This window comes from Rhinoderma darwinii, chromosome 11 (assembly GCF_050947455.1).
Source record: "Rhinoderma darwinii isolate aRhiDar2 chromosome 11, aRhiDar2.hap1, whole genome shotgun sequence".
Lineage (NCBI taxonomy): Eukaryota > Metazoa > Chordata > Amphibia > Anura > Rhinodermatidae > Rhinoderma > Rhinoderma darwinii.
In genome coordinates this window covers 63,735,926-63,750,857 of record NC_134697.1, presented here as the reverse complement: position 1 = coordinate 63,750,857, position 14,932 = coordinate 63,735,926, and the positions used below count along the sequence as shown (strand labels likewise).

The window sequence follows — 14,932 nt, the reverse complement described above, 5'->3', positions numbered from 1 at the left end:
CAACCATTCCCTTCCCTCCCACACGTCCTTTTTCACTTTCAACATTACTACAGGTCCTACTACCTGCCGTAGAGACCCTATCCCCTCACACCTTGTCCAGTCTCTCTCCCTAGCTATCACTTCTCACCTAACTACAAAATATTTAACCTCTCTCTTTCTTCTGGAATCTTTCCCTCCTCTTTTAATCATGCTGTTATAAACCCATTACAAAAAAAAAAAACTCTGGACCCACTGCTAACTACCGACCTGTCCCTAATCTCCCTTTCATCCCTAAATTCCTGTAGCGCTTGATCTATTTTCGCCTAATCTGCTATCTCTGACAGAGCGTCTTAGGTTCACGTCCTGTTGATGCTGGGCGGTAAAAACTGCTTGTTTTAAATTTATTAAAAAATTAGTGTATCAGTCGCCAACGTAAAAGAGGTAAATGCAGGGGTAACGAAGGGTTTAAAAGAGAGGTACTGAGGTACCTACAAACACGTAAATTAAGGGTGCTGTAATCAGGGGAAGGGAGCGATGCAGGTATGGCAGAAGATTAATATATCTGGGGACATGACAGGTCCCCCTTTTAAAACAAGTTAATACAACAAATTTCTGGGTTGATATAATGTAATATCTTAGTTCATAAAATAAGTCTGATATTTGTTTAAAAAAGATTTGTGAGTTAATAAATATTAGTTTTAGATCAAGAACCTAAATTACACTGAATATTAGTAAGTAGAGGAATGACTTTAGAACACTACAATTGTCTAATGAGGTTTATGTGCCCCCCAGAGATACTCTATTGATTATGTACTGTAAATTACCAGACACTAATCCTTTAATTCACCTATATGAGTGTTTGTGTGGGAGTGTAATAGTATTTTTCCAATCTTATGAAAATATTCAGTTTTCTAAGTTGAGATTTATTAAATCACAGTAATTAGGAGCTTTGTTGCTTGACATTGCACAAAATACAGTGCTATGTATTATTCAATTTGAAAGCCCTTTATTACATTTCTTTTTCGTTTTACATTTGGTGTACCATTTATATTTAGTCCCTTTCTCTGAAATTAATAACATTTAAATGTGGATCCAAATACAGTCTTCAATGTGATTTGAAAATTTGCTTCTAGGCCATTTTGTTGGGTAAATGCGGAACTCATGTCACGCTGATTCTTCTTTTGTGGTTTTAACTACTCTGACTGCAATATATTATTTTTGACAAGAAAATTTTCTTTATATCGACATGTACCACCCCTGAAAATCAGTATTCATAGACTCCCATTTTATTCACTATATTTGCACTTCCATTCAGGTTCCTCTATCTTTCCTGCAGTTGAACAAGCTAATAGTGATTATTTCACACTGTTTCGGAGGGATCATTAATGTAATGGAAGACTGCTATGCAGTGAACAACTTCATTTTGAATCAAGTTCTCCAAAGACAGGGGGTTTATAAAATTCCATATAGTAAATGCAGCTATTTTGTTACTTGTGTTGTGCTGAAAAATGTTAAGCGGAAGCCGGAAAAAGATCCTTTAAATACAATTGAATATATGTCTTTGTCAGTTTTATGGAAATTATGTTTAATCACTGTATAGATTGAAAGTAAGGCGTCTTTCTAATATACCTCCAAGAAATTTGTTTGTTGTAAGTGACAGTCAGAGGCAGCAAACCCCTATGTACCTAGTCCTGCTCTTGGCTAAGAAGTGGATATAATAGTAGTCATTCTAGGAAATTTTCTCTGAGTCTTGTCTACGGACGAAAACATCGTAACAAAAAACAACACAGATTTGTACTGCTGCTGTATTTAGCTCACAGAGCATTGCCTAGACTGGATTCAATTGTTTCCATTTCTAGCTGAGAACAGGACTAAGTAGGTAGCAGTTTGATGCCTCTGAATGTAAAAAAAAGTTTTCTCAATCACTGGCAGCAAACAAATATCTTCTTAAACTATGAGAATTGGAAACATAAAATATAAAGTATATTAGTTGTATTAGTTCTAATTTAAGGCATTATTTACATTAAACAGGAAACCCCCTTTAAGTCAGTTGATTCCTCTATGCTCATTATTCATCATTAGAATAGAATATTACAATTCTTATATTTATTTGCCTATTAGTGGAATTGCTTACAAGCCAGAGCTATTCTGGTAATGGATTAATCAGCATTGGGGAATTAGTATTTTTACATTGGATATTTGTTCTATGGGTCTTTATGGTTGCAATGGTATAATTTCTTTAATGGTAAATTATTATTATTTTTATCTAATTTTTAATTAAAAAAGTGCCGTTTTGGAGGGGGGTGATTTTTTTTATTTTTTATAAACACTTTATTTAACATAATTTTTGTGTTGTTTGATCGCTTGTATAGCATTCCAAAGCATTATTGCCTGTCAGTGTTACATTGACAGGCAACCTAGTAGACCATTCCACTGGCATGGCCTGATAGGCAGATACTGATGGCTGGCTGACCTTGGGGCCCCTGACTTCCATGGTAACCAATCAGCCTATGGGCTGAAAGAAGGATCCCCGTCTGTCTGTCAAACACCTTAGATGCTGTAGTCGCTATTGACTGTGGCATTGAAGAGCTTAATCTCCCAAAATCAGTTTTCTCCAATCCTGCAAGTTGCAGCAGGACTATGGCTGTGTATTACAGCCATAGTCCCGCTGCTGATCACGGGACCCCAGTGACCGTGTCTGCGCGATCAGAGCACCGTAATAGCATGACATCTGCCCTTTCAGGATTTTTGCCAGTGCCATTCTATAGCGGGACCGGACATCAAGGGGCCAATTCCCTTTGCATTATTTTAGTAAATTTTAATTTGCCCTCTATAATTGTGCTGATTGGTGGCTCTTCCTAGTGTTAAGCTGAAGAGCTGTACTGTGTGCTCTGACCAATCAGCTTTGTCTTCCCCTGCTGCTCCGCCCCCCCCCCTCTGGCAGCATGAGTCCCACACAGAGGCAGAAAGACTGAAAGCTCCTCCCCTCCTCCTCCTCCTCCTCTCCCCTCTGTGTTCAATTACTGAAGGTCAGCTTTTTAGTGACTAATATTTCTGTCCAATAAAAGGGGTTGTCTTATCTCCTCAACCATTTCTAAATAAAGCTGGCCCAGCGATCAGTTGTTCACCGTGGATCTGGCTTCACAATCGTGGAGTTGCATCCAGCTATACGTTCCCCCTGCAGAAGAATGTGGTGTTACATGCTGATCAATCAAATGAATGAATGAACAGCCATGTATTACATAGACAAGCTGGGTCTGCCAGAGCGAAAGCTGCTCATTTTTAGCGACTCTCCGTTTTGGACGATATTGGGGGAATTTCCTTCAAAATTCTAATAGGGCATTAGAAAGAGGTTGTTTTAGTTAGACCCTTTAACAGACTGCTGTAAATTTGCCACTTTACCCTGATAAGATATGTCAGGGTATATGTATTCACATATAGTACTGATAAAAAACAACAACATTCCCAATACAAAAATTACAAGGAAAAAAATGGTGTGAAATGCAAGTTTTAGATGACAATTTTTTGCATAGGTGTTTAGAGGAGCACAGGTTTGATAATAGATAAATAGCATTTTATTGCTCACTCATATACCAACATTCACTGTATGTTTAGAATGTATAATAATGAATGTAACTTCTTAAATCAGAACCCAAAAATTATTATTTTACTCCTACCTTGTCAGGCATATCCAATGTAAAGTTTATTTTATATACATTTGCTGTGCAGTTGAATGTGATTTAATTTTCCTTGTAAGCAGCCACTGCAGGTTAAAGAGAATATTACTTCAGTAGTTATTCAATAGGATAAATGAGAAGAAGCCCAAAAACTATCTGCCCTTATAAAAACGACTTTTTCTTGCATATCATCTCCAGTTCTTGGGCCCCGTTAAACAGTTACTCACATATTTGAGAATTATATATAAGCTGGGTTTTTTTCTTAGCATTACTTTGACATTCAGATATATGTTGCTGTCCATGGTCCTGAAATCGGGTTTTCATTTCTCATCAATATCTTGGTGAATTGGAGAAGTAAGAAACAGTTATAAGATTCTTATAAAAACAAGCAATAAAATAAAACTTGTTAGACATATTAAACTAGTGGCGGTAAATTAAAAAAAACCTTTATGACAAATCCTGCTCTAAACCCCTATAGCTGCAAACCCACGGCCATTTGTAAACATTACAGCTGCTGTGACGTTTCGCATACATACTTTTTATCGTAATGGGGACCCTTTTAATTGAGAGCAATGCATAAGGTCATTATTTCCTACGCATTAACATCACTAGTAGAAAATGTCCATAGTACTGAACATTAAAGCATGGCTCTGTGAATAGTCCCATAGAAATGCATTGATTTTAATGCAGCCGTGCAATGGCCATTAAGCCTAGGTTTAGATACAAATATTGTGTTAATATATGCATTAAAAGACTCAAAAAGCTTAATCGATGCATTGGCACAAGAGTGAGTGATTTTCCAGGCATATAGTATACATGTGCTTTGTCATTAATGGGTTCGACAAGCTGAATGCATTCCTTGTTCAGTGCTTATATGGTAAGCGCCATATACATAATTAGTAGTCAATAAATAGAAAAATAATAGGATAAGATCGTTGGTTATGTGTATTCATGTCCATGGACCAGTAAAAATATATATGTTTTCATTAGTTATGGAAACGTATAGAATATTCCTCATCACTGTCAAGTGGGATCATCTGTGCACTATGGCTCTGGGTTCTACCATTCCCCAATACATCACAATCCAGCAAAACGTACTCTGTGCTGGATTTCATTAGTTATGGAATCCATAGCTAAAATGAACAAAAAAAATAAATAGGAACAAATGCCATAAATATTATATACCGACTATGTAACTGATACATAACAGATGCAGTTTACATCCCAATATATATTGACATACCAGCATACACTGTTTTGTACTAATTTGACCTTAAAGGGGTTTTCCCATAGTCAATAGTTATCTCCTATCCACCGTATAAGTGATAAATATCTGATCGGTGGGGGTCCGACCGCTGGGACCCCCACCGATCACGAGAACGGGTTTATCTTGCCTTCTCTGGGATCCCCATACAAATGGAATGGTACTGCACATGCTCGGCCACCGCCCAATTCATTTCTATGGGGACGCCGAAGATAGCCCTGGGCCTGAGGTATAACACTGACAGGTATAATACCGCACTACAGAATGAGTGCAGTGTTTTATATAAACGTTCAAACGTGCACACACAAAAAAAATTGAGAGAAAAGTTACAGTTTACAGAAAACTAAATAAATGTAAAGAAAAAGAAAACATTTTCCTTTACAAAATGATTTGTTAATGAAAAAATAAAACAAAATGTGACATAATTATCATCGCCGCAGCAACCCGCACTACAAAATGACCGTTATTTTTCCTGCATGGTGAACACCATAACAAAATACCTAAAAGACGATGCCAGAATTGCTGTTTTTTGTTAAACCCCCCCCCCCTCCCCCAAAAAAGTAATAAATGTAATAAATGTTCGATAAGTCATAAGTACCCCAAAATGGTACCAGTGAAAACTACAGCTCTTTATGCCAAAAAAACAAGCTTAAGTCAACAGAAAAATAAAAAAATGATGGCTCTTGGAATGCGGTGACATACTGTTCTTCAACTCGTCACCGTTTTTAAAATATTTGCTGTCAGTGAATAAAAACATTATTGGTAACTAACATTCAGATGCTGCAAACCCATAAATACCTAGTCCTGCTCTCAGCTGAGAAGTGTATACAATTGTTTCCAGTCTTGGAGATGGTCTTTGAGCTAGATACATTAGCAGAAGCTGCACAAATCTTTCTGGCAGTTTGCTACAATGTATCAGTCTGGAGTCCAGGCTGTTTGGCTCAGAAAACATTGTCTAGACTGGATCCAATTGTATCTACTTCTCAGCTGAGAGTAGGACTAGGTAAATTTCTGCAACCGATTAATATAAACTCATTCACTCACAGCAATGAGAAAATGGTAAGGAATCGAATCCCAAAGTTTATTAAAAAGTTTTAAAACGTTTCATGCATTCAGAGAGTAATTGTCCTATTACATGGCCTGATGTGGGGCATCGAGACCGCTCGCTGATCGGTGCCGCTCCCTTCACACAGTGAAATGATTGCTTATGTATAGGGACGAGTGATCGTTACTCGCTCGTCCCCATACATTTTCCTCATGTCAGCAGCGCATTTCCCCTATTATGTGCTGCCGACAACGGTGATTTTTAATGCTGCATAAAGAGCAGAGCGTTTGCTCGTTCATCGGCTGATTGTTGCCCGGTTTAGACAGCGCAATGATCGGGAACGAGTGTTCATATGAATGCCTTAAGCTTTATTTATATAAAACCGGAGAAACCCTTTGAAGGGACAGGGGATAGAAGCTGGAAAAATTGTAAACTGTAAATAGCATTAGACAAGGTATTTATCTAATATCTGCTTTTAGGGAACATATTGTGATTGAGCCGTGTTCTTGTTTGAGAAACCGTGTATATTATTTGCCTTGGATGGTGATTAAATTTGCTCTTTCTGTTGGTTTTTATAGAAGCCAAATACTAATGCTACAGACCATAATTGTTTTATTAAGGGGGAAAAAGACCTGCAGACGTAGTGCAGGATTAATTATTACCAAGCAGGCACCAATGTGAAACTTGGAATGACACTAATTACAGTGGTTTTCTTAGGTAAATAGGTATATTCATTTTTCTAATCATGTATTCCCTGTAACACAGTACGGAAACAGTATCCCCGGCAACACTGCTTATTTTCAGGTGCTGTGAATAAACAAATAAAATGAGGTGATTTGCTGCCAATGGAGTAATAAAACATTTCAGATTACATTACAGACTAACAGGGTCAGTTTATTTGTTTGTACCGTTTGAGTGGGTTGGTTAATTTCCATCTGTTAATTTCACACTGTATGTGTTTCCTTTATTTCAGAACACACCAGTAGGAACTCCAATTTTTATTGTGAATGCCACAGATCCTGATCAGGGAACAGGTGGAAGCGTGCTGTACTCCATTCAGCCTTCCTCCAATTTTTTTGCTATTGATAGATCTCGGGGCACTGTGACTGTGATACATCAGCTGGACTATGAAACTACTGTGGCATACCAACTTCAGGTCAATGCAACGGTAAGTCATGTACACAATATGAAATTGACTCTGTGGAATCAGCACTGAAAACTAATTTAATGAACATTTAATTTACATAATCAGTCATAAACTAGTGGTTTGAGGTCTAGGTAAAGACTATAAAGTACTAAAACATGCAGTACTAGTTCTTAAAGTTACATAAAACAAGTTCCTCACTGACTAGAGGCATTACCTAATACTTAGAAAGCAGTGTGAGGAGGTATGTAAATTTATATTTCTAAATGTTCTACTTTTTCCCTAATTTATCATCTTAAAGACATGCAGAAATCGCATTACAGCAAGTCACAAGGATGTTACTTTAGAGGTGTGAGTCTAGTTTATTCATGATGCTAAAAAAAAGGAATAAAAAACACACAAGGCACACTTAGCATATCATCCAATTTTGAAGAAATGACAAATGATTCTGCTGACAAATAGTTCTGCTGACCTGGTTTGGTTGTGCTAGGAGCATAACGTCCAGTAGTTCTTTCCTCGATGGCAGGGCTGCAGCCTAGGTCCCGTTCTGAGCGACTTGAATCCAGAAGTAAAGGCATGGTTCAGAGTAAAAATAAGGGAAGTAAGATTGAATCCTCCCATAGACGGAACCTGGTTTCAGATTATGTTCTCTGCATATACATACAGATACAGATGAATAGGAGTTCGTAGAAAGGTTTTTAAATTAAAACGCCATCAGTGTGAACCTTGACCAGTGCAAATCTTGACCTACAGTGAAGGAAATAAGTATTTGATCCCTTGCTGATTTTGTAAGTTTGTACACTGTCAAAGACATGAACAGTCTAGAATTTTTAGGCTAGGTTAATTTTACCAGTGAGAGATAGATTATATATAAAAAAAAAGAAAAAAAAGAAAATCACAGTCAAAATTATATATATTTATTTGCATTGTGCACAGAGAAATAAGTATTTGATCCCCTACCAACCATTAAGAGTTCAGCCTCATCCAGACCAGTTACACGCTCCAAATCAACTTGGTGCCTGCATTAAAAACAGCTGTCTTAAATGGTCACCTGTATAAAAGACTCCTGTCCACAGACTCAATTAATCAGTCTGACTCTAACCTCTACAACATGGGCAAGACCAAAGAGCTTTCTAAGGATGTCAGGCACAAGATCATAGACCTGCACAAGGCTGGAATGGGCTACAAAACCATAAGTAAGACGCTGGGTGAGAAGGAGACAACTGTTGGTGCAATAGTAAGAAAATGGAAGACATACAAAATGACTGTCAATCGACATCGATCTGGGGCTCCATGCAAAATCTCACCTCGTGGGGTATCGTTGATCCTGAGGAATGTGAGAGCTCAGCCGAAAACTACACGGGGGGAACTTGGATTAAAATCCTTCAGTGCCCGCAAGGTCCCCCTGCTCAAGAAGGCACATGTACAGGCCCGTCTGAAGTTTGCAAATGAACATCTGGATGATTCTGATAGTGATTGGGAGAATGTGCTGTGGTCAGATGAGACTAAAATTTAGCTCTTTGGCATTAACTCAACTTGCCGTGTTTGGAGGAAGAGAAATGCTGCCTATGACCAAAAGAACACCGTCCCCACTGTCAAGCATGGAGGTGGAAACATTATGTTTTGGGGGTGTTTCTCTGCTAAGGGCACAGGACTACTTCACTGCATCAATAGGAGAATGGATGGAGCCATGTACCGTAAAATTCTGAGTGACAACCTCCTTCCCTCCACCAGGACATTAAAAATGGCTCGTGGCTGGGTCTTCCAGCACGACAATGACCCGAAACATACAGCCAAGGCAACAAAGGAGAGGCTCAAAAAGAAGCACATTAAGGTCATGGAGTGGCCTAGCCAGTCTCCAGACCTTAATCCCATCGACAACTTATGGAGGGAGCTGAATATCCACGTTGCCAAGCGACAGCCTCAAAATCTTAATGATTTACAGATGATCTGCAAAGAGGAGTGGGCCAAAATTCCATCTAACATGTGTGCAAACCTCATCATCAACTACAAAAAATGTCTGACTGCTGTGCTTGCCAACAAGGGTTTTGCCACAAAGTATTAAGTCTTGTTTGCCAAAGGGATCAAATACTTATTTCTCTGTGCACAATGCAAATAAATATATATAATTTTGACAATGTGATTTTCATTTTTTTTTTTTAAATATAATCTATCTCTCACTGGTAAAATTAACCTAGCCTAAAAATTCTAGACTGTTCATGTCTTTGACAGTGGGCAAACTTACAAAATTAGCAAGGGATCAAATACTTCTTTCCTTCACTGTATGTTAATTTTAACCTGTATTTTGGCATTTATTTTTTAGCTAAATCTTTCCCTATCTGTGAAAAATGTTTTATTCATGTTGGCCAGATGAAGAAGCTGGTCCGGCTTCGAAATACGTTGCCTTTTTATACGTTTTACCAATAAACCACTTTGAGTTTAATATTGGTGTATGACACTATTTTGCATCAAACAGTATGAACACCGGGCAGCACCAAGGGATCAATCTGACTTCCCTATTTATCCTCTGAACTGTAGTTTATTCATGAGTGCAGGATCTTCCCTGCCTTCTCCAATATGTGGTGAATTAATCGAGAAAAAATTCTTATGAAATGTGAATTTTGTAATAATACCTTATTTAAAGAGGCTCTGTCACCAGATTATAAGTGTCCTATCTCCTACATAATGTGATTGGCGCTGTAATGTAGATAACAGTGGTTTTTATTTTGAAAAACGATAATTTTTGAGCAAGTTATGAACAATTTTAGATTTATGCTAATTACTTTCTTAATGACCAACTGGGCGAGATTTTACTTTTTACCAACTGGGCGTTGTAAAGAGAAGTGTATGACGCTGACCAATTAGTGACCAATCAGCGTCATACACTTCTCATTGTTCCAGCCCAGTGTGATTGTGCAGTGAAAGAAGCTGGGCTGGAACAATGAGAAGTGTATGATACTGATTGTTCAGCGTCCTATACTCCTCTGTACAACGCCCACTTGGTAAAAAGTTAAAACACACCCAGTTGTCTATTAAGAAACTAATTAGCATAAATCTAAAATTCCTCATAACTTGCTCAAAAATGATCGTTTTTCAAAATAAAAACCACTTCTGTTATCTACATTACAGCGCCAATCACATTATGTAGAAGATAAGGCACTTTTATAATGTGGTGACAGAGCCTCTTTAATCTTTACCTCCTATGCCCCATAACAATACTTCCTGCGTGTCTTGTTCAACCATCTCATGGTGACATTGGCTCACCATTACTAAGCTATTTACGACAAAAAAATTTAGCAAATTGGTAATCTGCTACAAAATTGTGCAAAAAATTGTGACTTTGTGGGCCATTATATAAATCTGAACAACCATTCACATCAATGTTTGCACCCTAAATGGTTTCAACATTGGTAGGTAGAGGTGAATAAGTATGTCCTGAGATTATCTGTTGTGTCCTTTATTTGAGTCTCTATGATGAGCTTTACGGCTTTCCAATTCTCAAGCTCAATTGCAATAAATGTTAGTGTTTTTATCATATTCTACTTAAATCTATCAAATACGTGTATATTCACACAAAACAGTACGTAAATACATGTTGTTTTGCTGTGCTTTTGCCATGGTCTTGCTGTGGTAAAAACGGCAATCGCTGTAAAATAACATGAATTTACACACAGTTTTGGTAAAGTAATGGTTAAGCAGACAGCCCTGTTTCAATATAATATATAGAAAATTATTATTTCTACTAAACAACAAAATTGAAGGTGAAACACTCAGAATTCCCAGATTGGGAATCACCAGTTAATCTATTGGCAAAGGCCACTGGTCACTTTGGGTTTTTTCTAAATCCTGACTACAGGTAGGTTTCACTCCGTTTTTATTTGTACTTTAATCTCTCTATACAATAAAATAGATTGCACGTAAAGTATTGACTGTCTTCTAAAATTTAAATAGAATTGTGCATGCACATTAAATAAAAATAATCTGCTGAAATTTTACTGAGTAGTTTACCAGTAATAATATCGTAGCAGGGAAATCAGAGATCAGAAAAGAAACATCCAGCGTGGTCACAAAATGCAAAGCCTTGGGGTTATAGTAAGATAATGTTCATGCTGTGTTATTGAATACCGTTTAAATGAGCATTAATCCCCCATAATCAGCTTTGACTGCAATTTCGGTCTTGATGTAGGAGATATAGTGCAGTGCTACAGAACAGCCTCTGTATCAGTCCCACACTATGTGCCTGCACATATTCATAATAAGTAGGATTGAGTTCACTAAAAGGAAACTACTCCGAAGTAGTAAAGGCTATTTTGCTTTTGTTATGACCAAATACACAGTGCAGTAATTTGGTTCTTGTACTGTGTGTTTAAGCATCTTGGTACTGCACGCGTGTAGGTGTAGTAAAAAAGGAAATCAGCACCGCAACAAAGTTGAACACACTTGTTGATGAAGAAAATTGCTGAGTAAAAAAAAGAACCTGATCTCATATTTACCGTGGCTATTCATCAACTTTCTTTGATTTCTTTTCGGTCACAGTTCACCTGTTAAAAAAAAGAAAGCACACCCTTTATTCTAAGGCTTCATATCTGCATCGTAGGCTCTGTCAGGGGCTTCCGTTGCAGATCCGGTGAAAAATACTCATATTTCATCTGGTAAAATTTACAGACACCCTCATGGAAACCAGACGGAACCAATTAAAGTCAACAGAAAAACTTGACGAAGATGTGAACGATTTAATGGTCAACATATATGTTGAATGGACGCCTGTGATAGATGCCATACAGTGGAATACGTCACACAATAGGCCACCATGGTAGAGGTACCATGTACGGGTACTTGCGTCTCAAAAATAATGAGAATTTTTTGGATTCTCCCTACGAGGGCTGCGTGAAGAAAGTGGGGATGGAGGTTGTTGCGGGGGTGTCACAAGTATACGACCGGACCATCCTCATTGAGCACAAGCCTTTCGAAGCTTCGGTATGCTACAAAAATGCACCCTTGTTTTTCCCTATCGTCATTGATGAAAATGCAGTGGAGCATCGAGCAGCATTCCGCAATAAAAGTTTGCATGACACTTGGAAAAACAGCTTCAAAAACCTTAGAGATGCTGAAGACAGCGTATAGGGAAGCTGTTTTGTCGTCAGCCTAAGTTTTCAGATGGCACAAGGTCTTCAAGTATGGAAGGGAAGCCTTTGAGGATAAACAGCGCTCAGGGCGACCTTCAACATCAAGAACCGATGAAAATGTGGTAGTTATCAAAGCTGCTTTGGAACGGGACCGACGTTTTGCGAGTGCGCCCTGACATCGCCAAAACGTGGATCCTCCACCATGACAATGCTCAGTGAGTCACACATCATTGGCTGTGAGGGAGTTTTTGGCACAAAAAAAACATCCTTACCTTTCCTCACCCACCCTGTAGCCCTAACTTGGCACCATGTGACTTTTTTTTTTTGTTCCCCAAAATAAAAACTGACCTGAAAGGACACCATGTTAGTACTGTTGAAAACGTCCAGTCAGCTGCGACGAGGGCTCTGAACAACCTCTCACATGAAGACTTCCAGCACTGCTACGAAGAATGGCAGTGTCGCTGGAATCGTTGTGTTCAGTCCCAGGGGACTTACTTTGAAGGTGATAGAGCCTAATTGTGTGCTCTTTGAATAAAAGGATTGTTTTATAAATCATTCTCATTATTTTTGGGACACACCTCATATACATTTTTTCACTGGATCCCACGACACTTTTATGGCCTCCATATAATTTAGGCCTATGGGTACGTTTGACATATACACTGTGAACTTTCCCAACGCATGCATGAGACGTACAGGGAATATGCGATGTGAATGGGGCCTAACCCTGGACAACCCTTTAAAGCGTGCCTCAAGTAAAAAATTAAATCTTTATATCACTCTTCTCAGATCCTTATGTGCAGTGCCTTAGTTATGTCTTTCCATTCAAAGATCAAACCTTTCTCTAATTCACTAACAGAAAGTTGTCTGCCAGCAGATTTGTTTGGATTTGTGTTGCGGATTCCGAGAGGGGCGACTGGGTTGAGAGCTGGTCTTTTTGTGGTGTTAAAGAAAACAGTGGCAGCTTCTGTGTCATGAAGTGAAGATATGGTAGAAGAGAGTTAGAGAGTGTATAAATATGGAGGGATTTGAGTTTCCTGCGAAGGTGTGCTAGTTCCTGGACTGGGGCGAGAATGACAGTAGATTGTTGTCAGATAGGGGGAGAGGCGAGGTGGAGAGATTAGGATCAGGGAGGGTAAAAATAAGGTCTAGTGTGTGGCCCTTTTTGTGAGTGGCTGTAGGGGACCACCGTTAGAGGAAAAGGAGGAGGCAAGTGATAGTAGTTTGGAGGCAGCTGAGTGGGATTTGCCAATAGGGATATTGAAGTCACCCATAATGATGGTGAGGATGTCATTTGAAAGGAAGTGTAGAAGCCAGGTGGTGAAGTGGTCGATAAAGGTGGTGACAGGGCCTGGTGGTCGGTAGCTTGGATGGAGAGTTTATACGGAGAGTTTATGTGAACAGAGTGTACTTCAAAAGAAGGGAGAGTGAGGGTGATGTTGGGTTGAAGGAGCAGTTCTTTGATACAGTAATGCTGATTCCTCCATCATGTTTGAAGGTCACCATAAGAGAGTGCAGCAGGGAAGGCTCTATTGGAGGGAGTCAGCTATGCTTATTTTAGAGCCAGGAAGAATAGATTATGAGAAATTAAGAATTCTAGGATGAAGTAAAGTTTGTTACAGAGAGAATATGCACTCAATAATGCTTTGTAGAGAGGGATTGGAGAAGCAGGGGTTAGGAAAGATTTAAAGGTCTTCATTCACATATCCGTTCAGGCTCTATTCTGACGTTCCGTCTGAGGTTTCCGTCCGAATAGAGCCCTGACTGAAACAAATGGAAACCATAGGTTTCCGTTTCCATCACCATTGATTTCAATGGTGACGGATCCGGTGCCAATGGTTTCCATTTGTCTCAGTTGTGCAGGGGTTCAAACGTAAACCATTGGCACCAGATCCGTCACCACTGTAACCAATGGTGATGGAAACGGAAATCTTTGGAAACCGTCGAAATCCACGCCAAAAAGTAGCCGAAATCACCCCACATTGATTTTAATGGGAGACAGAGGAGAAAAAAAAAGTGGCAGAAAGAGCCTGTCGCGCTAGTTTGAGCGGCTTTCGCTATGTTTTTTGCTGTCAGTCCTTGCAGTAGTTTCAATGGCCACAGGCAAAAAATGCAGCGAAAAAATGTGAAAATATACATTCAGGCAGATTAAAATCAGCCTTTAAAATTTCTGAAGGAATTCTGAGGCAGATTTTTTATGCCTGCAAAAAACTTAGTGTGAACAGGACCCAAGTAGAAAAGCTTCATCTATCTCAGCTATAATGTGATTAGTGATACATTTGTTTTATGTGTCAATATTGAAAAGTCTTCAATAGTTTTTGAGCAGTCATTTTAATATAAAACATACATCTAACCAATATTTATCGGAATCTGGTAATATCTGCTAAATATGAAATAGAGTACATTTTCATCGGAGTATATTTATCTGCTTGTCACTACCATTAGTAGATGGGGCATTGATGGTAGTGAGTGTCATGACTGGGTCTCCTAGCAAGCATCGGTTGCTACAAGTGATTGTCTGCGTCTGGAACAGATTCTCAGTTCAGCTGGAATCTGTGATTAAATAGAAATACAGAACACAAATTTACTGTCATTACCTGACACAACAACAGATATTAGAGGCAATCTCCCATCAGAGCAGAACGGTATTTATACTCCTCGCATGGCAACTTGCAATGTGTATTTACTGACGTTGCT

General features: G+C 38.7%; 1 protein-coding gene across 3 annotated transcripts in view; it reads left to right on the top strand.

Moving 5' to 3' along the window:
- The window catches only part of CDH23 (cadherin related 23), an 818,455-nt gene that overhangs the window by 294,755 nt on the left and 508,768 nt on the right, over nucleotides 1–14,932 (top strand). For all 3 annotated transcript variants that reach the window (XM_075841683.1, XM_075841681.1, XM_075841682.1), the window contains exon 7: nucleotides 6,939–7,133. In XM_075841683.1, the coding sequence (XP_075697798.1) occupies nucleotides 6,939–7,133 (195 nt within the window). The remainder of the gene's footprint in view (nucleotides 1–6,938; nucleotides 7,134–14,932) is intronic.